This window comes from Aythya ferina (assembly GCF_964211825.1).
Source record: "Aythya ferina genome assembly, chromosome: 11".
Classification (NCBI taxonomy): Eukaryota; Metazoa; Chordata; class Aves; order Anseriformes; family Anatidae; genus Aythya; species Aythya ferina.
Genome location: NC_140307.1, coordinates 17,914,809 through 17,937,181, shown reverse-complemented (window position 1 = coordinate 17,937,181; position 22,373 = coordinate 17,914,809). Strand labels below are relative to the sequence as shown.

At 38.6% G+C, this 22,373-nt stretch overlaps 1 protein-coding gene across 1 annotated transcript in view; it reads left to right on the top strand.

Annotated features, from left to right (window-relative positions):
- The window catches only part of MYZAP (myocardial zonula adherens protein), a 57,465-nt gene extending 35,806 nt beyond the window's left edge, over positions 1-21,659 (top strand). The window contains exons 11-19 of the mRNA XM_084532180.1: positions 5,830-5,913; positions 6,540-6,640; positions 8,184-8,278; positions 9,634-9,700; positions 15,204-15,487; positions 15,679-15,934; positions 16,020-16,676; positions 17,355-17,577; positions 18,556-21,659. Coding sequence (XP_084388306.1) covers positions 5,830-5,913; positions 6,540-6,640; positions 8,184-8,278; positions 9,634-9,700; positions 15,204-15,487; positions 15,679-15,934; positions 16,020-16,676; positions 17,355-17,577; positions 18,556-18,693 — 1,905 coding nt within the window. The 3' untranslated portion in view covers positions 18,694-21,659. The remainder of the gene's footprint in view (positions 1-5,829; positions 5,914-6,539; positions 6,641-8,183; positions 8,279-9,633; positions 9,701-15,203; positions 15,488-15,678; positions 15,935-16,019; positions 16,677-17,354; positions 17,578-18,555) is intronic.
- The last annotated feature ends 714 nt before the right edge of the window (positions 21,660-22,373 follow it).

Below are 22,373 nucleotides of genomic sequence, written 5' to 3'. Positions count from 1 at the left end.
GCACAGGATGCCTCTCAGTTCCTGGCAGACCAGGTAAGTTACAATACTGTAGCTTGGGCCTTGTTTCTCTTCCCTTACTAATTTCTGGCATAGTCATCTATTACCCAACAGGAGGAGGAAAGGCAGGAACAATGAATGCAGTGGAGTGGGGGAGCAAAGAGAACGAAGTGATAGGAAAAGAGGGTGATGTTGTGGCTCAGGACTGCTAAATTCGCATTTCTACTGTTAGCAGAACTGTCTTCAAAGGAAGGAGTGGGTGGGTCATTTAGCACAAATGACGTTCTTAAGCAGATTTTTTTGATTGCTTAATGTGGGTGTGAGTAAATATTGGTGGAAAATTGGAGGAAAAAAAATGGCTAGTGAGTCTAACAATGCAAGGCATGGAAGAGGGGAGCACTAGGGAAAAGCCTGCCTGGGCATTTGTAGACAAGGTTGGAAGAAGAGAGTCTGAAGGCTACATCTCAGTAGTACTTGAGGAAAATGATGGAGAAATCTGTAAAGGGTAGTTGTGCAAAAGCCAGATTTGGGAGCAAGTTGCTGAGTTGGCTATGAGCTGAAATGCCAGAGCCTGCAGATACAGCAAGGGTGAGGTGGATTATAGGCCTTGGTCATTGCTCCTCCAAAATGTAGGAAGATCTTGGTGATATTTTTGTCCTGGAGTCAGTCCAGAAGTGACTCAGTCCAAGGAAATTCAGTCTTTGGCTTGTACTAATTTGTTTTTGACCCAAGAGTGGCCTGGCCACCACGTAGGCCTTTAGTTCAGTATTGTGTTTGACCTATGCTCCTTCACCTTTCCTTCTCCTTACCTCATATTCAACCAAAAGTCAAAATCTATTGCTCTGTCATCTGTTGTTCTCTTACTTCATACAACTCCTTGGATCAAAGACCCTCTTGAGATTATGTTTTGTGCAATACACGTCTAAGCATTATTATCTTAGTTTGCCATAAGTAAGATTTTTTTGGGAAAAAAGCCAATATAATGTTAAGGAACAGGCATTATTTTTATTGCTGAAGAGCTTTTACCCAACACCAGCATTATGAGCCACTGTCTTGTTACATTCCTCTCTCAAAGGACACCATCACACTTTTACGGTATGTGATGTGTCTTATATAAATGCACTGAATTAAGGTTTCATTTTATTTAATATAGTAATATTAGTAATATATTAATATAATCCTCCAAACTTATTCCTGTTTGTTTGTTTTTCTCCCCCTCCACCCGGTTTCCTCCAAGTGCATGTCCCCTTGAAGAGTAATTAAATCAGGTTAGCTCATTCCTGGTCTTCCCTAAGCTAATGGCATAAAATGATGTGTACCCAAATTCTTGTTCTCTAAATAAACTTTTTTTTGTAGTAAACTACTCTGGTGGGATGTGTCATCCATGTCAAGCCTTGTGGTAGGCTTAAAGGTGTTTCAAAACTTTGGTGGAAGCCATTTCAGCCCTTGGACTGCAGTAGTGCTGAGACAATTAATTGTCCATGTGTTGGGGAGTACAGCAGGTGTGGATGTCGCATGGGTGCCCTGCTGTGCTCTGCCTTGTTCTCCTTCTACAGTGGCCTCAAAGGGTAGCTCTGCTGCACCTGGGGAGCAGAGACTGCCGGACTGTTTTCCTGGCCCTGAAAAGGCCTCTGCCGTTATAACAGCTGCTAAATTTGTCATGAAATGTATTTGGCCTGTAGAGCCGTCTTGAGTTGAGTTTAGTTGTCTATAGTTGAGTTCATAATGTTGTAAAGATCTACCAAAAGGTTTTATATAAGTTCCATAATTTGCAGCCTTATCATATCTGTAATCTGCATGGTCTAATCACTCAGGTCTGTTTTACTGTTAGACTGAGACTGCATGTGATGATACACTGCAACATTGTCTCTTCTCTATAGGTTAGCAAGAGAAGGCGTATATTAAAGTTCTAGCATAATTCTTTAGAAGGACAAAGTAGATTGATTAAGTGGGCTCTGATTGATGCTATGTAAATGTGTTAAAAGGAGGCAGGGAGTGCTGTTGTATGTTGTCCAGTCTGCCAGTTCTTACAGGATCCTTATTAAAAGAAAAAAAAAAAAAAAAAAAGTTAAAGCGGTAACATTCCTGCCAAATTACAAAATCTTGTGTTTGGAGTTGAGGTTTGTGTTTGGGAAGAGGAGAAAGCAGTTTGTCAGTCTCCCCTGACCCCCAGGAAAAATAAAATAAAATAAAATAAAATAAAATAAAATAAAATAAAATAGGCAGCTGATGAGCTCTTGTTCAAAAACAAGAATGTGTATCTATCAGGGTAAAACCCTCCTCTGATCCCATAGCTCTACTTGGCTTCAGTCTTCTCTGCATTGTTCTGATTACAGGTGTTAAAATTATTTACTTGTATGCACAGTAGGAGAACAGAATATTGACAGAGAAGACCCACTTAAAAATCCTAAAAGAACAGTTTAACTTTTCTCAAGTGGAATTTACTGGCAGGGCTGAAGCTGTTGAACCAGTGACTTAATTTAGTCATACTAGTAAACAAAGTAGTAATTAAATAAAAAAAAAAATACTACACCATTCTGAAAATTCTGAAGTTACACAGTTCTGAAAATGCTACAACCTTTGGATTTCTGTGATCAGAAAACTGAAATGATAATAGCTTCAGATGACTGATAACTTTTGCATGCATCTCAAAGTAAAAAACAAAACAAACAAACAAAAAAAACTGATTTTGAGAAAGATGAATGATGTCAGCACTCATATTCTGTAACTGTTCAGCTAAAAATTATGAAATTTACATTTTGCTTTTTTTCTAATAATAACTGACGATTGTGTTAATGTTAATTGAAAATTGGGAAGACTGAATTAAAGTCAATTTGGTGATTTTAGAAAAAAAAACTTTTTAAATTTTATAAAAAATATTAAAAAAAATAATACTTTGGTTGAATTTATCTCTTCTTCATTTTTTAATGCTTCTGTGAGTTTTGATTGCACTGTAGGTTTTGGGGAGGGTGATAATACTATTGGAGCTTTGATTATTATACTTTTGAGTATTTTATCATTCTCTTTTAACATGATGTGAATATTTTTATTAATCATTATTTCTACCTGTATTGAAAAGTTTTTAACTGGTGGTCTTGGAGGGTTTTGTTAATGTGCTTTCACAAAATTGGTTTTAAAATACAGAATTAAAAAGTAACTGGTGAGAGCACATGAAAAACTCTGACCAAGCAATTGGAAATGGTCTGTCTTTGTGACTGCCAGAAAAAGAAATGTATTCTGAGGTTTGTTTGGTTCTATAAAATTCTGTAAAATAATTCATTTTAGTAAAATCCACTAAGTTTTTAGTAATATATTTTCCTTTTTTCCTTAAAATTGTGAAACCCGTAGCCAACCAATAACCTGACAAAAAAGGCTACCTCATTTTATTTGAAGTTTTATAGAAAATGTCTATGCTTTATTATGTATGGATATTTTTATACTTCTCTTATGATGAAGAAAGCTATAAGCATAGATCTACTTTTTTCACTGTTGGCAGATTGCCCCATAATAGCAAGGAATGTGCAGAACACACGCTTTTCCAGTGCTTTAAAGGCGTTTTATATCTTTCCTCATCTAACACAGCTTTAGCTTTTTGTACATACAATAATAAAGACTTTGCTAAAAGCAGTGCATGGTAAACTGGCATTCTGTTTGTGATGCAGACCATCCATTTACTGCCTTGGTTTACATCTGTTTTTCAGCTTCCAGGTGTAAGATCAAAAGCTTTTTGAAACTTTAATTTACTCTAATTCTGAGGAAGCAGGGAGACACTTGACTCAGATAATGCACTGCTGAGTACAGCAGAAGTTGTTGGTTGGGCTCTGCCTGTTTAAAGAGAGCTGGCATGGAACAGGGACAGGGGGTTAATTAATGATGTTCCAGCACTGCAGTTGTAAGAAATGCATTTCCAAGGACTTTGAAGGGGAAATTTATGCTTATTTCACGTCATCTGACATGAAATAGCATGTTCAAGAAAGGTCAATTTAAATTTAATTAGAAGAATTAGACTTGACACCATTTAACGTTGAGCGCATAAATACTGTCCATTGCTATCAGCTTTCTTTGCTGTTGTAAGACAAAAATTGCATGAGCACAGGACAAAGTGGGAAATTCATCTTCTCCCAGTCCCTACCTGCATACAAACACGATGCAGAATCCATTGTCTCCCACAAACTGATCTTCCAGTGCACTTCTGCTGACCCGCCATAGAAGTAGTTTTATCAGTGCTTTCTGTACCTGAAGCACACCGTAACTGCAGGTACAGGAAGCACCTTGCCTGTTGTGCCTGTTAAGTGGTGTGTGTGTACCGCTGTGTGAGTAAGAACCTGAACCTCCTCCTGGGGAAGCAGTAACATTTGAAGTTGCTATTTAGCTATTGCTTTTGTTTGCTCTTTTTATTAGTCACCGTTTCAGTAGGTGCAGTCAGCAGGAGTTGAGAGAGAATAACCAGGGATTTTTGCTTTGGTCCAAGGAGAAAATGTGATGTGTTGGCACAAGATTCTATTGTCTCCTAAATTAAGTCAACTGATTTCTTAGACTGTTGCTGATAACAGCATGCACCTTACACAGCAAATCAGCTTTAAGCAAGAAGTTCAGAAGAACAGAAAAAGAGAAATGCTCGTGGCTTTAGGAGCTTTAGAAAGCCGTTTCCATGCAATGAGACCAGCTTTGGGCCAGCAACAAGAGACGGTTATGAAATCCAGGGTGCACCCAGTTTCTCTGGCCATACCTGCTTGTGCTGGTAGCAGGGACAGATTTAATGCAAAAGTTCTTGTTGTATGAGTCTGTGATCAGCAGAAATTCCAGAGTGTACAGAGGTCATCATCGTTCTATATAGAACAATATTAAGATGCAGTACTTTTGGTGCAGCTAACTTTTATTTTCATGAACACTTGTAAATAATTTACTGCCTTTACCTTTGTATAAAATTAAAAGTTTTTGTTTGTTTGTTTGTTTGTTTTTGAGTTTAGTATGCCAGGAAAGAACTGAAAAAATATGACCTTCAAGAAACTAGCAGTGTGCAACCTATTTTTGGATGTAGGTAAAATTCACTAGAGCCTTTGAACCAGAGATAGAGTTTTCCTGAGTTTCCTTTGTTACATGACAGTGTTTGAGTTTCCATTTTGTATCCAGGTTTATAGATTCTTAAAATCCATGTTAGTATACATGTAGTATACATGTTAGTATACAGCCTCCTCTTCTCCAGACAAAACAACCCTAGTGCCCATAGGGGAGCGGCTGAGGGCACTGGGGTTGTTTTGTCTGGAGAAGAAGAGGCTCAGGGGAGACCTTATTGCTCTCTACAACTCCCTGAAAGGAGGTTGTGGGGAGCTGGGGGTCAGCCTCTTCTCGCAGATAACTAGTGATAGGACTAGAGGGAATGGCCTCAAGTTGTGCCAGGTAAGGTTCAGATTGTAAGTCAGGAGAAATTTCTTCTCAGAAAGAGCAGTCAGGCATTGGGACAGGTTGCCCAGGGAGGTGGTGGTGTCACCGTCCCTGGGAGTGTTCAAGGAAAGGTTGGATGTGGTGCTTAGGGGCATGGTTTAGTGGGTGACATTGGTGGTAGGGGGGTGATTGGACCAGATGATCTTGAAGGTCTTTTCCAACTTTAATGATTCTATGATTCTATATCATCTATATACGAACTGTCTTAACTGTATGGATGATAGCCATGGTTAAGTAGCTTGAAAGTAGTTTGTGAATATGTATAGCTTTTCAATAGTTGCTGAATAATAAAATTAAACATCTTTTCTTCCTGCAGTATCTAGGTCTTTTTCCTGCGCTTCTCATCCACATTAAACCAAATATGTTTATTTTATTTTTTCTTCACAGATTGAAATGCTAAGGAAGAAAGTCAAAGAGAAGGAAGTATTTATCATACAGCTTTTAGAAAAAATTTCTTTCCTAGAATGTGAGGTAAGGCATTATATTATTGTAATTATTTTATGAAAGCCAATAAAATTTGAACAGGTATGATCTGATGTTACCTAAATGCATTTTTATTGTATATATTTGCTGTACTTCAGCAAATTAAACACATAATAGCAGTCAAATGAAGAACGTATGTAATACAAAGTCTTGATACCTCTACTATAGAGACAAATAAAGTTTCTGCTGTTGTTTCTCACCTTCCTGGGACTGTAGATTCTAAAAAGTAGCAGGGAGTAATAAGAGGTGTAGGTATTAAGTAGCCTGGGATTTGAGTGGTCATGAAGGTCAATTTTTCCAAATCTGTGCTCCATGTGATGGCTTTATCTACTCAATTAACTGGGATAGATGTACAATTTCAATGCTAGCTTTCTTGACATATAATTTTATAATGGTATTATAAGTGCTTAGAAGCTTCTTAACGAATACAGTTAAGTGTTTTTTGTTTGTTTGTTTTCTGAGAAATAAGGACTCTATTTTCTCAGTAAATACTCTTACATTATTTCTTATGGGGAAAAGCCACTCTAGAACTTTTTTTTTCTTGTTTAATTAATGTAATTTAATTAACATAACTGAAATAAAATAAACTTGTGTTGAAAATTACTGTTTTACAGAATAAAGAATTACAAGATAAATTGGACTATTTAATGGAAAATCAACCAAAGACCAATGTAGAAACCAGAGATGCTGGTGTAGAATGTGATCTTCCATCCAGGTATTTCAATTTTCTGCTTGTTTATAGCAAACTTCTTCATAATGTCCTTTATTGTCACTGTGTTGGTACACTATTAGCATGAACTGTGAAGTTTTGCAAAATTTTCCTAATTTTCAAAGAGGAACTAGTAGGCACTAGGTGTAATATGCTTTAATGACTTAAGCGGTTTTAGATGCAAACGTATTGCAGACCTTCCGGGAGTACTTAGTTACAGTAACATGTTTTAAGCAGGGAGTAAAGCTAGAAGTCAAGAGATCTGACTTTGTGAAATGCAGAAAATACTAATGAAACGTCTGCTAGCACCACAGCAGAAGACAATAGACACCACTGCCCTGAGCCAGTTTAATGCTGGTTTCATGCATGCTTTATTCTGTGTTCCACCAGATGCATCAAGAACCATTTTAAACGGCAGGTAATACCAACAGAAACGTTTCAGGGCTGCAGAAATTTTTGGAGCTATGCTAGGCCTAAGTGGACAATTGCCAAGTAAACAGCACAGTCAGATTACCACTTCTTCGCCTGTCTCTGTTCTGTGGTGGAGGGTGGCTCTGTAGCCAGGTTTAGTAAAGATTCAGCCATAGTGCCTTCCCTTCTCCTCCTCCTCCTCCCCATCCTCTGTTCCAAACGCTGCACTAGGGTTGTACTGAGCCCTGGAAACAATGCTATGGACTTGCTCTTGAATCTCTCCCCGAGCAAACCTTTGCAAGGAGGGGCAAAACAGTACAGTAATGAGGATCATTGCATAGCACTTTTACTACCAACAGGTAAACTAGTTCATTTTAACTGCACTGCAAATTGAATCATTTAGTTTGAGGAATGTAAATTAGCATTTGAAATCCACGCTAGCATATGAAATGCAAACTAAAATTTCCCTTCCCTATTTAAAAATACACGCATGAGAGCGTTCAGCCTAGAGCAGATTTTAATGGTATGAACTTTGAAACATCAGAAACAGTGCTTTTCACTTAGGACACCAACATATTTTTGCGTCAGGATGTAAATATCTTTGTTGTCCTCTCTGGGTCCCCTTTGTATATTACCACAAATCCTACTTATCTGATATTCTTTCAGTTTTTGAGATTTATCTTTGACTTCTATGCAGTTTTGCTTTTATGGAATTACACTTCACAATTAGTTGCGTTCTTAAATTTAATGCTACTATCTTCACTGTTACAGGATCCTTCAGCAAAGCAGCTCTATTGCTGAACATTCCAATATGAGCTCCAGCAGAGCTCAAACTGTCAATTTGTTTGTCAAAGCTGGAAATGATAGTTAATTTCTTAGCTACAGAAATTTAAATAGATATCTTTAAAGACTTTTTAGCCGTGTATATTTGTAGCCAGCATGTAAATTTGTCAGTATCAGTCATGTTTTTTATCAAATATACGTTGTGGCATTATAGAAAAGAAATATGGAACATACTATTGCATTGAATAGTTTAATTTTAGCCCAACAATGTCAATAACAAGGCACAAGCTCATTGTAGTGGCACTTCGAGCCATCTGACATTAATTCTGTAATTTTTGTTTTGTCTCCTTAACAGTACAAGTATTGAGAACAGAAGATCTCCTGAAAGTGCAAGGCCAGTGAGGACATACACCCCATTCAAGAGAGTGTTGGAATTTAGCACAAAGAACAGTACGTCTTGAGCATTCAGGTCAATGTGCTTTCTAAATACAGGCAAATATTTTGCGCCTTTGCAGCTTGATTAGATACATTTTTATCAAGTCATAGAGAAGAACAGCAGCATGGAGTCTTGCTAAATTTATCCTGAAAGCAGCTTTTTAGTAGCTTCATATCTGAAGTTACTGCGGACATTAACTGTGAGGGAGATATGCAAGAAGAGGTATAAATGAAACGGCAGTCATTATTGCTTCTTTAGAAGCTGTCTAGTGCAATGTCATTTCAAATAACTGTAAGGAAGGAGTTGTATAGCTGTACAGATTTTCTTCAAATGTGTTCTATTTGTATAATGAATCTCTAATATATTTTATTTTCAATACTGCCAGGGGAAGAATTTGAAACTACCCTGACAGAGGGCATTAATCTGAAAGCTCTCCCTTTGTGTACGAAGTGTGAGGGCTGTTCATTTCTATCATAGAGACCTGCGGAGATTGAGGGCTCCATTCCCCTGGAATAGATTCACTAGTAACCAGCACTCGTTTGATGGAAGGGGAGATGGAACTGGACTGTTCTCAAAGAATGCCCTCAACACACGCAGATGAATGTCATGTTTGTTGCTCAAAACAGTAAGCGATAGAGCAGCTTTATGATGGGCTTTGCTTTGTTAGATGAGGCACTGGTTTGTACTTGCCAGTCATGGGGTAGAGTGACTATTGGTTTTACATTCAATAGGAATTGTGTAGGGTTTTTTTTTTAATTACTTTTGCATTAGATGAAGGAATTCTCACTAAACAGCATTTTGCCTACAGCAACTTGTAGCAGTTTCTGCAATTCCTATAGCAATAGCAATTTTGAATCGGGATTTTGATCTTAAGTAGTTTGTTTTCCAAAACACTTAAAATCTTATCCCTGTCTTCAAAATACCAGCAGGAGTTACTGCATCTACTACTGAACTTATTTAAATATATATAGTGTATTTTTTACATTTTGTTTAAATCTCCTGCCTTTACTGAACTAAAACGAATTTATTAGTATTTTCTTGTAGTGCTATTAACATGAATGCAGGGCAGACTATTTTTTTATTACAGTAACTGCAATAGAAAACAACTTATGTTCTGTATGACTAATACTGTTCTTGCATTGAATGTCAACCCCAGAGGTATTCACTGCCACAAGGCTTCAGAGTGATTGCTTTTGTCTCCAATTAAATACAAGTTCTTAAATTCAGCAGTCTGTTAAAATTAAATATACTCAAAGTTGTACTTAAAATAATAAAACTCCCCTCATAATCCCAATTTTATTCCTGCATTATTTCATGGTTTTCTGAATTTGTTAGTTTTGTTTATTCTGTAACTGTGCTGTTTAACTAGTAAATAAAGAAGCCTGGATTGGAGAATGTTTTGATGTAGTACATCACAGGAACGAGAATTGTGTGATGTAATTAAAGCTCCAGCTTTTATGCTTAGATCATCCTCTATTTGCATGTAAGTTATTTTTTTCTCTTATGACATGTTCAACTCTTGAGGACTTTGAATGGTTCTTACTTTTTAGAAAGTCAAACACAGTACTGTGGGTTGTATTATGCATAGAATTCAAGAGAAACTGCAATCAAAGTCATTGACAAAAAGGTAAAATATCTACTGTGTGAAGTAAGCCTGTAATCTTTATTGGGATGGAATAGCATTTCTTTTAAAGAGAACAATGCATAATTACAACAAGTTAATATCTATAAAGGAAACTCATTTACTTTGCATGTGATAAATGAGTGAGAATGATCTCATAGGTATCAAAAGGCCAAAGAAAATCCCAGCTGTTGCATTAGTGAACAGAAATAATACCACACATTTGCTTAAATTGCTTACCTCTTTTAGGTGTAAAACTTTTTTTTTTTTTTTTTTTTTTTGAGCTAGAAAGGGCTTGAAGAGAAGGTCCCTGAGAATTAAGTCAGCTGCTCCCTATCAAAAGTCCTTCAGAGGAAGCACCCTCATTATGCAAAGCAGAGGAATAGTCCTATAGTCTTGCACCACAATACCAATGACAAGAAAACAGCTGTAGTCTTAACCTGCATTTTTGATTGAAAGAAGTTTTGGTGCTTGAGTGGGTTTGAACAAAGTTCCCAAGTAACAGTTAATTTGATCAATAACTGAGTTAGGTTATGAACAGCCAAGATCTTGAACTGAAACTCTAAATGAGAATATATTTAAATTGGAAGTCTATGTTGATGAACCTAAAAGATGATGGGTAATCACCCAGCCCAAATTTCAGGCACAAGCTTTGTACATGTGTATCGTATCTCCCTCTAGTGGCTGATAACAGCAAAAAGATTTGCTGATATTTGGACAAAATCAATTTTGGAGAGAAATACTAGAGACTAATCCTGTCTGTTCATATTAATATCCATAAGGGATGCAATCTCAGGTCATTGCATAATGCCTGTTACCATTTTATGTGCCCAAAAAGTTAGATTGTATTTCAGAATTTTAATTCTGAACCATGGTTGGTGAGTTACCATCAAAACAAAATGAATAGATGAAGGCTTTATTTATAGATTAATGAAAATGCAGGTTGTTGTAAAAGAAATACATAGACTGGAAATTTTAAGTGTTATTTCTCTGTCTGGTTTTGGCCAGAATTCAGAAAACAGAACCTGGTAACTGAAGAGCTCAGAGAACGGTAGTAGAGACAAGGATGAATCAAGATGCTGTTCTAATGCAGTCTTCAAAAGGAAGTTCTCTCTGTTTTTAATAGATTTCTGAGTATCTCTCTGAAAATATTGCAAGATATTTGAGATTTGCAAAGTTATAATCATCTGCTCAAAATTTTGCCAAGACTGCAGCAATCTTTCCTGCAAAAGTGTTCTGTGTAAACTGTCTTTGTTATTTGATGACAAATGTCATTTTTTCAAAATATAACAAGGATTGAAGTTTATACTGTATTTTAGAGCATTTTGATATTTAGTGAGATGTATGAGCATTATTTGATTGGACTATTAGTCTAAATTTGGTAACTGTGAAGAAAAGGAGAGGAACGGTATTTATATAATTGTGTTACATGAAAATATAGGGCTTTCCAGTCAAATCAGCAGCCATGTAAATTAGCAGAAATAATAACAAATCTGACTGAAAAGACTGTAATGCTTCAGTATAATTCTTTTTCAGTTTGTGATTGGATAACTTAGTACTATAAGACTAGAAACTAGTAAAATCTCTGTAAACATCAATAAAAGCCATATAGTTAAGTACCAGAAAGTGCATTAAATGTAAGTCAATTGTATGACTTCATTTGTACCATGGTAAGTGTTCTACTGTGATTCCAGTTCTTCTGGAAAGTATTTTGGGATACAGTTTTCATATATGCTGTATAAATAATGCAATTGAATTGTATGCTTTTAAAACATCCTGTATGTAAGACCTGAAAAGGTTAAATTGCAATAAATATTGTATTTAAACTTTTTGTTCTGTTATATAAACACTCAGAAATAAACTTACCTTTAAACCTTTAAAACTCTTACTCTACATAATTGTGTTTGTTCAAAACATGTATGAATGCAAAAGTGGTTACTCTGCAGCCTTGACGTTCTTGTCAGTGTTTCCTTTGGCAGATGTGCTCCTGAGAACAGGAAGACACTCCCTTGCTAAAGACTAAAGACTCTTCTCAAAGCCAAGTAAAAAAAAAAGTAGACAAACTCTTTTATGAACTAAAGAACTATTGACGTGCACAGGATAAAGAAGAACTGGGCAATGTAGCACTCACAAAAACAACAAAAATCTTCAGATCCCACAGATAACATCTGAACACATCTGGGGTGATGCTCTCCAACTTTAAGAGGAATACGATTGGGATGAATGTGGCCCACTTTCTTTTTTTTTTTTTTTTTTTTTTTTTTTTAAGTTTATATCCATTCATTGATGATAGCAATTTATCTTTGAGGCAATCACAGTTAAGCAAGCCACATCAACTACTTAAGAAGAGGTTTGACAAAAATGACAATTACAGTGTTGCTGGTTTGTGGTGCTCAGCTGTAGAATGTGAAGGTTTTTACTTGACTAATACTTCCCTGTGTGTGTACTCAGAAGAAATTGCCAAAAGCGCCTTGTAAAATCTTGAGATCGACAATGTTCAGTGCTGAAACTAGAAAATAGGATTCTGCAAGTTGCAGTCTACAGCTTTTGGGAGAGGCTTCAAATCCTCATTTTGACATCCAAAGGCTTTTACTCATGGATGGGTAAGCAGATAGGTAACAAGTTAGTACTTTCTACATTAAGTCTGTAATTCTGTACAGGAAACACCTGCTTCAAGAATGGAGGTGTACATGCTGAACTATTTCATTCCACTTGCATTTTATTTCATTCCTATTCAGCATTTGGAGATTTTTGTATGTAGAAGAAGAAATGTGCTTAAGAGTCCTGAAGAGTTAAGGCCCTTCCAACTCTAGTTTCACCACTAGAACATGGAAGAAGCACGGGAAAACAAGACAAAGGTGGTAGAAGTCATCTATAACTTCAGGTATGTGAAAACTTCCAAAAATAGAAAGAACCTGGTGGATTAAAGAAAAAAAATATGTAAAAATGTGCACCTATGAGTTTATAGTATTCTATAAAGGTGTGTATGGTCTGTAGACACACTACAATAATTTGAATTGCTTCCCAAATGTAAACCACTACACTGAAAGGTATGAGAAAACATAGGATAGCCTTTACAATGTTTTTGTTTTGTTTTTAGAGAAGTAAGGTTAAGGAAGGAGTTTTTTTCCTTTAAATTAAAGAAAATAAACTATTACAAAGATAAATCATGCTGATTTTAAAAATTCATTGTCGTGGTTTAACCCGACCGGCAGCTAAACACCACGCAGCCGTTCGCTCACCCTCCCCCCTCCCTCTCTGGGACGGGGGAGAGAAATGGAAAGTGAAGCCCGTGAGTTGAGATAAAGACAGTTTAATAAGACAGGAAAAAAAAATAACAAAATAATAATAACAATAATAATAATGATGATACAATGGTGATAATACGAAAGTAATAATAGTATGTACAAACAAGTGATGCACAATGCAATTGCTCACCACCCGCTGACCGATGCCCAGCCTAACCCCGAGCAGTCCGGCCCCCTCCCCCCGGCTAGCCACCCCTATATATTGTTTAGCATGACGTCAGATGGTATGGAATACCCCTTTGGCTAGTTTGGGTCACCTGTCCTGGGTCTGTCCCCTCCCAGCTCTTACTGCACCCCCCAGCCTGCCCGTTGGCAGGACAGAGCAAAGGCTGAGATGTCCTTGGCTTAGTATAAGCACTGCTCTGCAACAATTAAAGCATCGGGGTGTTATCAGCACTCTTCTCATTCTAAGCCAAAACACAGCATTCCACCAGCTACTAGGAAGAAAATTAATTCTGTGCTAACTGAAACCAGGACATTCATTTAAAAAAAAAAAGTGAAATAGAAAAAATAGTACCAATATTTGGACTGAAGATGAATCATTTCCATTATCTGGGGAGTGGTTTACTCTGTGTAGTTTGATTCTACCTCCCCTGCCCCGCACTATTTCCACCTAGCACCAGAGAAACTATAAGTATGTTACCCGTCTCAAAGCCTAATTTCTAAAGTCGTCTTTCCTCCTTTTCTTAGTAAAGAGAATCAGGAGTAATATTTATGCATTTATTAAAACAGAAGAAAGGAAAGGAGGACAATGGAAATTATACCTGTAACAGAAAAGAATCAAGAGTGTTAGCTTTATTTTTAATACCAGTTTTGCACAGACCTGGATATTTCTGATGGAAAAACTTTTCCACGTGAAAAATTTAGGCAGGTAACTTCACAGCTATCTCACTCAAAATGCCACATGACTAGAATACATCAGCTGAGTGGTACTTGTCATTGGTAAAACAGAAATACAAAAGGCACAGACAAATGGCTGTGCAGTGTTCCTTGCAACTGGTGTAAACTTAAACTTAAAAAAAAAAAAAAATCTATGCTAGAGCAAGTTACTTATTATTTGAATATCTTTCTTTCCATCTATATTATACACAACAATGAATACTCTTGGGCCACTAGAACCGTGCGTTATCCATGAAAGAGATTATGGTATTCCAAAACTTAACACTTGAACTTTAAAGATGAGCAATATTACTTCCCAATGACTGGGACAAATAAATTTCTGGGACAAATAATGACTTGGTGAATGATGTTCCAAGTGAGGATACAGAATGATCGATCATGATCCCAGCAGTCATGCTACTAGGACACTTTACCCTCTTCACCTTCTGTTTCCTTTTTCTGTGTTTATGCAGGTTAGCAGATAAACTAACTCACCAGCATCACTTTTCTGCATATGTAGTAACAGCAGTTGAACTGAGATGAGCCATCATCATGTGAGTGTAGAGCAGATGTTAAATAAGATTTTTCCATTTAGACTCACTTCCACATGGGCAGAAGCAGTTTCCATGCCCAACCTTCCCATTTTGTCCAGTGTGCGCAGGAGAAAGAGGCTAAAAGGAAAGATTAAGCATCCCTTCTTGCAAGCTGCAGAAATGCTATGTAGACAGCATAACTTAGTATGGCATTACAGAGACAGCAACTCGGAGAACTTGTGTTCTACAACTGTGAGTGATCTCCTGGTAAGGGGAAAGAAAAAAAAATATTTTTTTTTTTCTCTTCCCTGAACTCTTAAGGAAATTTCCCTGAGTGATTTTCTTGGGAAATGATTCAGGTTGTACATAGCAGGCAGCAAAATGTTACCTTCAACTAGGCACTTAACTTGGCTTTTCTCCCCCCAGTCGTGGTATTTTTCCATGGGTAGCTGCCTACTTGATTAATCTCATTTCCCCTGGTCCTCAGCCTACCCCTTCACCTTCCAGCTGAGCAAACAAAGGGCCGGGCAGCCATTTTAAAATGCTTCCTCCTCCATCCCTGTGGGACAGGCCTCTGCTCATCCTGTTTGTGAAACAGCTGCTTTAGCCATCTCGGAGAAACGTCTCTGCGCTGTGGCACGCACCACGGAGCCTCAGCTGGGACCAACTTCAGCAGGCCCAGCTCTGCCTCCTGGGCGCTGCTGTTCGTAAGGACCTCAGCGCTGCTGGATGGAGTGGACATGGCCTTTGTGGTGTTAAGGCAGCTGGATGGAAGGGACCTGGTGTTTGTGGCGCTGAGGCAGCGGGATGGAAGGGACATGGTGTTTGTGGTGCTGAGGCAGTGGGATGGAAGGGACATGGCGTTTGTGGCGCTGATGGCAGGTGGATGGAGGGCACCTGGTGTTTGTGGCGCTGAGGCGGTGGGATGTGGGGAGGTGAAGGCTGTGTGATAATTTGAGTTTCTCTATTCGCTCTCTGCGTTATATGTAAGCGCGTTTAAACACCACGTAGAAAGAGAAATTGTAACAAAACCCTGAAGGCTGCACCTCGAGTGCACCCTGCACCCTGCTGAGAGGGACCCAGCGGGCGGGCAGCGCGAGGCGTTACTCGGCCAGCACGCCGAGCAGGGCAGGGTGGAACGCCTCGCCCCGCCTTCGCCTTCCTCCCAAGCTTGGCCCTGCCGCCCCGCCGTGGCTTCCGCCAAGATGGCGGCGCCCAGAGGGGCGCGGAAGCGGCGGGCATGGCGGCGGCGGCGGGCGGCCTGCGGGGCCGGAGCCTGGCCGAGCTGCGGGAGATGCTGAGGCGGCAGCGGCGGCTGCTGGCGGACCGGTGTGCGCGGCGCCGGGACGGGACGGGACGGGCGGGCAGGCCTCCCCGCCGCCTCCGCGTAAATAAGCGTCTCGTTTTCTTGTAGGAAATTCATCGAGAGGCTGCCCGATAAGGGTCAGAAGATCGCCGATCTCGCCGAAAAGCTCCAGCTCGCCATCCTGCAGGAGGAGGAGGCGGCGAGGACGGCGGAGCTGCTGTCTGCTGTCAGGCTGGAGCTGCAGGCAAAGCAGGAGGGGGACACGCAGAGCCGAGAGCGTTCCTCAGCCCCGAGCAGGAACCCTGCTGTTAAAGAAGCTCCCGAGGTGCCTTCCCAAGAGCAGGAGGCTGAATGTGTTGGGCAAGGGGCCACAAAAACAGCTGTAGGAAATCAAAGGACTCTGGGAGATGATGATAAAATAAAGACTGTTCCAAAAGATCAAGGTCTTCTTTGTGAAGTTGTCTCCCAGCCAGCTACAAGCAGTCACGTGAGAAATGCTGGGCAGATATCTCAGAGCAATGCTGACGATGGTGCAGGGAGTGCAGGTGCTACAGACAACAGAGATACGTTGGTTGATGCCTTCCAAAAAGTTACTATTGCAGATGGTGATAATAGTGAAAAAGTATTGGAAAAAGAGCAGAACATGGCTAAGCATAAAGGCAATATCTTTGGAAGTCTGCACCCCAAGACACCGCATTATATTGAAGTTCTAGAGTCCAGAGCCAAGAACCCAGTCATAAAAAAAAGCAAATTCAGAACAAATGTGTAAGTATTATTAGGGAAAAAAAAAAAAAAAAAAAGAAATAATTGACTCGTATAAAATTGGAAATGTTGCAGAAAAAGCATGGTGAGTTTATTTTCTTGTAGTGATCAAAGGGATTTAAAGCCATGAGACATCATTATATGTTAACATACTGGCTCTTTAGCGTTAAGTACTGCACAGCCTCAATACTGAACGGTGATTTAATTCAACCAATTTGGTAAAAACAAAAGTCATAAATCTTCTTAAGCTACAAAGCTCTTAATTGGCAAAAATTTGTTCTGAATTGATTTTAGTATTTATAAAACTTTAACAGCAGGGGGCCTTTTGCTTTTCTTGCATCTCTACAGAAACTGCAGTTCACATTGTATTGGCAATAGAAACAGTTTCTATTTCCTTGGACTCCCAAAGCATTGCTGTTTGGTGCTTGCCAAATCACTGGCCTACCTTTTTTGTTCACCCTCAGGAGTAACTTGTGATATTGTTTATCTGTAGAGGTGGTGTATACATGTATTACTAAGGAGAAGATTGATCTTGTTATTTATTTGTGGATGGCGGCACAACACTCCATGTTTTCTTTCAACTTTTCTACTCTTGCATGATGAAAATAAGTTTTAGAACTGAAGCAGTTCAACTTTGTATTTCAAATACGGGTCACAGCTTTTGTGTTTTATTGCTTGTAGATTATCAGGAGAGCAAAGCGGATCATCGCATGGTTCCTCATCCAGTCAGTCACCTGGGGGAGTTGGCTCTCCAATTACTGCTGAAGAAAGACGACTTCGAGATAAGAAACATTTGAATGACATCACAGCAGCTCGGCTACCACCACTTCACCATGCCCCTGCTAAGCTATTATCCATAGAGGAATCCATAGCAATTCAGATACAACAAAAAGAAGCTTATGAGGTAAGTATTTGTGATTTAGTCTGAAAAGTAATTACTTAATTACTACACACGCACACAAAAATATATATATAACATCTTTGATACTGTTGAATTTGGTGATGAAATTGAGATTGCCAGACTGAAGAAAAGCACTTTTTCTTGTATTTGAATTTCTTAAAACTGTGATTAAAAAATGTATTTATCCCTTCTGAAACTGCTATTCCTGCATTAATGAAAATTTATTGTCACACTTCATGTGCAGTTACGTTAACTTCATTACAGTCTCTTTACCTCTAACTAGAAAGTATAAACCTTGCCTACTAGCCTTTAATTTGCTTTCAGTCCTTCCAGAAGTGAAAGACTAGTAGTGTTTGGTATTCTTAAAATAAGCAAATAGCTGTATTTGCCTTAGTTTATGCTGTGCCTGAAGAATCCAAGTTCTGAAGTTCTTCAATGTTAAGGGAATTTCTTGCTAAATTCTCTTCTAATGGATTTTGATTTTAACTTTCTGGGTGATGCTGAGCTAATGTTTCAAACTAGACAGTACAGTAAAAGTGTTTGTTGCTACTTATTGTATTACAAGCACTTGCTAATATAGTCTTCTTGATACTTGAAGGGAGATAATTTATTTGTAAAATGGATTTTTTTTTCTGGGGTTGCTGAATGAAGAGCTATTGCTACATGGATACTGTACAAGTCTGCTATATAGACTGATTTTGTTCTGTTAAAGCTGTCATAAGTATATCACAGATGAGGACTGCCAAAAGGGGATTTTCGGCTTTTTAACTCAAAAAAAAAAAAAAAGTCAATCTTCAGATATCAATGGCACAATTATATACTAATGTAAAAAAATTTTTCACCAGTTACTAGAAATTTTAACGTCTACTGTGACGTTACTGATATTATTACATTGAGTTTCTCCTCTAGTATATTTGTTTGATAAAAATGACAAAAACACTTCTAACTTAATTCTTTTATTTTTTTTATTTTTTTTAATAGGAAATGCAAGCCAAGCTTGCAGCACAGAAGCTTGCAGAGAGATTGAATATAAAAATGATGAGCTTTGAACCAGAGGGGGAGGCCGCAATGCAATACAGAGAAGTGAGAGATGAAGATTATTTTTCAGCAGAGGACTGAATTCAAGAAGGGATGTCTGAGGATGAACCATGTAGCTGATCATTCTGCAGTACTTCTTAAAACCCAGACGTGAATATGGAGAGTCATTGATCTAGTCAGTTATTTCTGAAAATTTTAACATTACAGCTGTGGGAAGGGTTCTTTATAAACCTTATATTTATAAGTGTTAAGTGGCAACCCCAAGTGTTATTTGGAGACCTTTTTAGGAGCACTTGGGGCAGTTAAGCCTTGTGGAAAGCCTAATAGTTTTCAACTATAGTAAAACAAGCTCCTTAACACACTTTTGCAGGCTATGATGAAATCATCTACAAGAGAAGATTTCTTCTGTGAAGAAATGTGAGTGCAAAGGGCATCATAACTCATATCCATAAAGTTAGCTAAGGTGCCTGTGAACTGCTGGATGGAAACTGCATGTGTGAAATGTATGCATGTATGTCTTGTATAAATGTAAGATACTTCCTCTATTGAGGCATAAACTATTTAAGATGATCTTGCTTTTACCATATGGTGACAATACATGCCTGGTTAACTAAGTAATTTGCAGCCTAACTATCACACACTTGTCTTCTTATCACATGAGAACTTGTTTCTGTGCCCATAGCTTAAGATAACACTTTTTGCCATTGTACTGTAAATAGGTACAAAATTTCTTTCTTTTCTAATTCAAATTCTGTTTGGGCTTTAAGGGATTCTGCTATTTCATTTTTGGAGATTACTGCAAAGCACATCAAGAGATCAAGTTAATCTGAAGACTTTAATGTTTTTATTAAAGGCCTCAGTGTTTTTCCATATTTTTGTACAGTGCTTTCAAACTTTGGAATACTATTTTTTCATAGTTTGATACTGTAAATTAACAGATCCACCCTCTGGTTTTCTTAGAGAAAATAAGTTCTGTGTATTTTGCAGATTTATCTGTTCTTTGAAGATTAAAACAAAAGTCTTCCTTATTGTAACATTTTCTGCCTTTCATTATGAATTTTGCAAGGTTAGGAACACAAATGAGAGGTATTGTGCAATGATGTTACGCTGCTGACTAGCATATTCAAACCCTGTTATGAGTTCATTTTAGTTTAAAAAAAAAAAACAAACCAACACACATTCTCAGATTCCATGTCTGGCCTGGCAAAACCTGTTTTCTGAGGTACTCCAGCAGCAATGCGTAAGGGGCAGCTCTATGTGAAAGGCTTCCCCTGGATGTGAACATACTCCTGCAGGAGTGGTGTCCCTGGAAACCAAGATAGGAGGCATTCAAAAAGCTGCATAATATCATTTAGAAAAGGAGGCTGAAAATCCCTACTTCTTGAGTGCATAAAGAAGTTAATGCTATCAACAGCGCTTTACAAGCAGGCACTTACTCTTTTCCAAACACTCCATAAGCTCGTAAGTAGTCCCTGTGGTACAGTCCATGCCCTGGCACTGCAGTTTGACAGGCAGAACTGCTGCTAAGCTAATACGTGGCTTTTTTTTCCGCTATGTCATCTGTGATGCCTCTTCCTATACCCTTTCCTCTCAGTGTTTTCTTTTTCTAATTGTTTCTTGGCTTCTGGACTCTGCTTTTCCCTTCTCCTCATAAGACTCATCCATTCCTAAGAGCAAGTTCATATTCTACATCTGCACCACCCATTCCCTTTTGTATCACATATCACTTCCAGCTAAATGCGAACGTATTAAACTTGCGCCATGTGTCGTGCATCTTCCTGCCATTGTTATCTCCTCTTGCTTTCTGCGGGTCCATCTAAATAACCAGACACCTTCTGCATACCTCAGTCACTTGAGTACCTTGTGGAGACCTGAATGTCTGTGTTTTCTGCCACAGCTGCTCTCTTACTGAGGCTTCTCATGCTTTCTCATTTCCTATCTTGGTTTCAGACTGTAGATTGTGTTGGTGTTTGCCACTTCCAGGCCTTGTGACCTTGTTCTTACCACGTACCTCTCCTGTTGAGTGGTTGGTTTGTTTGTTTTTGTGCTCCTGCTTCATCCTCACAGCTTCTTACTGTCACTTGTCTTCATCAGCACTGATTTTTGGCACATTTTCAGTCTTTCAGACCTCAGTTCCCATATTGATAACCCGTGTGATCCCTCCACTGCATGCGTTTCTCTCCCCAGCCTCTTTCTTCAGTGTGTGGCACTGGCTGCACAGGAGGCCAGTGGAGCATTCTTCTCTCGTGGATGCAGGTCACCTCTCAGATCACCGTTGCCATCCCTGCTCCCTACTACTAGTCTGGTTGAGTCTCGTCATTGGTCTTCCCTTTATTTCAGTCTGTTGAACTTCCTGAGGACAAGGGGCATCAGAGGTGTATTGCCTTTCCCTTTGCTGCTGCACAAAGCACAGGTTGTTACCATTTCCAGGCCTGTGTGTATCTGTCCCTGTTAAGATCATCACCCTTGTCGTATTGCCTGTGCTGTTGCACCCTTTTCAAGTTGTGTGTGGTTTTTCCATACTGGCTTTTCAGTGCTAAAGGAATTTTCACAAAGCTGCGCAGTTAAGAATTTGTTTTCTAGATTACTGAAGTCTAGCTTAATGTGGGTTTCATAATAATGAAAATTACATTCTCTTCAGTGTGTTTTCTAGGCTTTTGCTTTCTAAACTTTATGATGGAAGCTGTCATGGGAGGTTGTTGTTCCCAGATTCTGAATGCAGATGTGTACTCTGTGCTAAGATTTTGTGAGTGGCAGAAAAGCGAAGTTAGGTATAAAGAGTCCCATGATAAGGAGGATGTGCAGTCCAGGAGCTTGTTACAGGTTAGAGAATAAGAGGGTGAATCCTGAATGGTTTAGCCATCCTGAATTAAGTTTCTTCTCACATGTAGTATTGTTACTGTGTATTTCACTGTTCTCAGGTTACAGAACATTTCAAAGCATACACTGGGAATCGAGGATCTTGCTGTTTTATTGGAGTGAACTGTTTTGTCGGAGTGGACTGTTAATCTGGCAGAAAATAAAGAATTGAAATTGTGTTTTTGAAATTCTTGTGTGGATAATGTTTTGTTTTGACCATGTAAAGCTTGCAGTCAAATTTTGGGGAAAGTCAGGAACTCTTGCTTCAGTTGCTTAACAAGGAAAACACTGGAGATGAAATTAGAAAACATTTGCAGTGCAAGGAAAGAAAACTTTTGGGAATGTAAATGCATAAGAAATGATCTGCAAGACCTGAAGCTGGGCAGTCATGCAGGTCTGAAAGATGGCAGACAGAGCTTAAATGATGTGTTGCAAGTCTGAGAGCTATAGCGTGTAGGGCAGGTAGCAATCAGTGTGGCGGCATCTGCAGTCCCTTGATTTTTGCATTGTCTAAAACATGGTAGGAGGACCTGATCCCCAGACTGCACAGAAGGAAAGTACCTCTCGGCAAATTTCTGTTCACAGCTGTGACATTTCCTGAGGTTTCCTGAACGTGGGGTCTGGTTTGCCAGCTGTAGGGATAGCGTGAGCGAGAGGATTTAGCAGCCTAAAAATTTATGTTAAGTATTTGGGAAATAACATTTAAAAGAATTAAAACTCTAAATGCTGCTGTACTTTAACTTTTTATTTATTTTTTTTCAATTTAAAGGCTAGAAAAGATGCCGAGGTTTTCATTGTGTATTAAGACTTAGACATAAGTGACAGATCAGCATTTCTCTGTTAGTAGTTTTTGTTTCTAGGAGTCTTACAATCCAAAAATAAAAGTAAAGAGCTGCAAATTC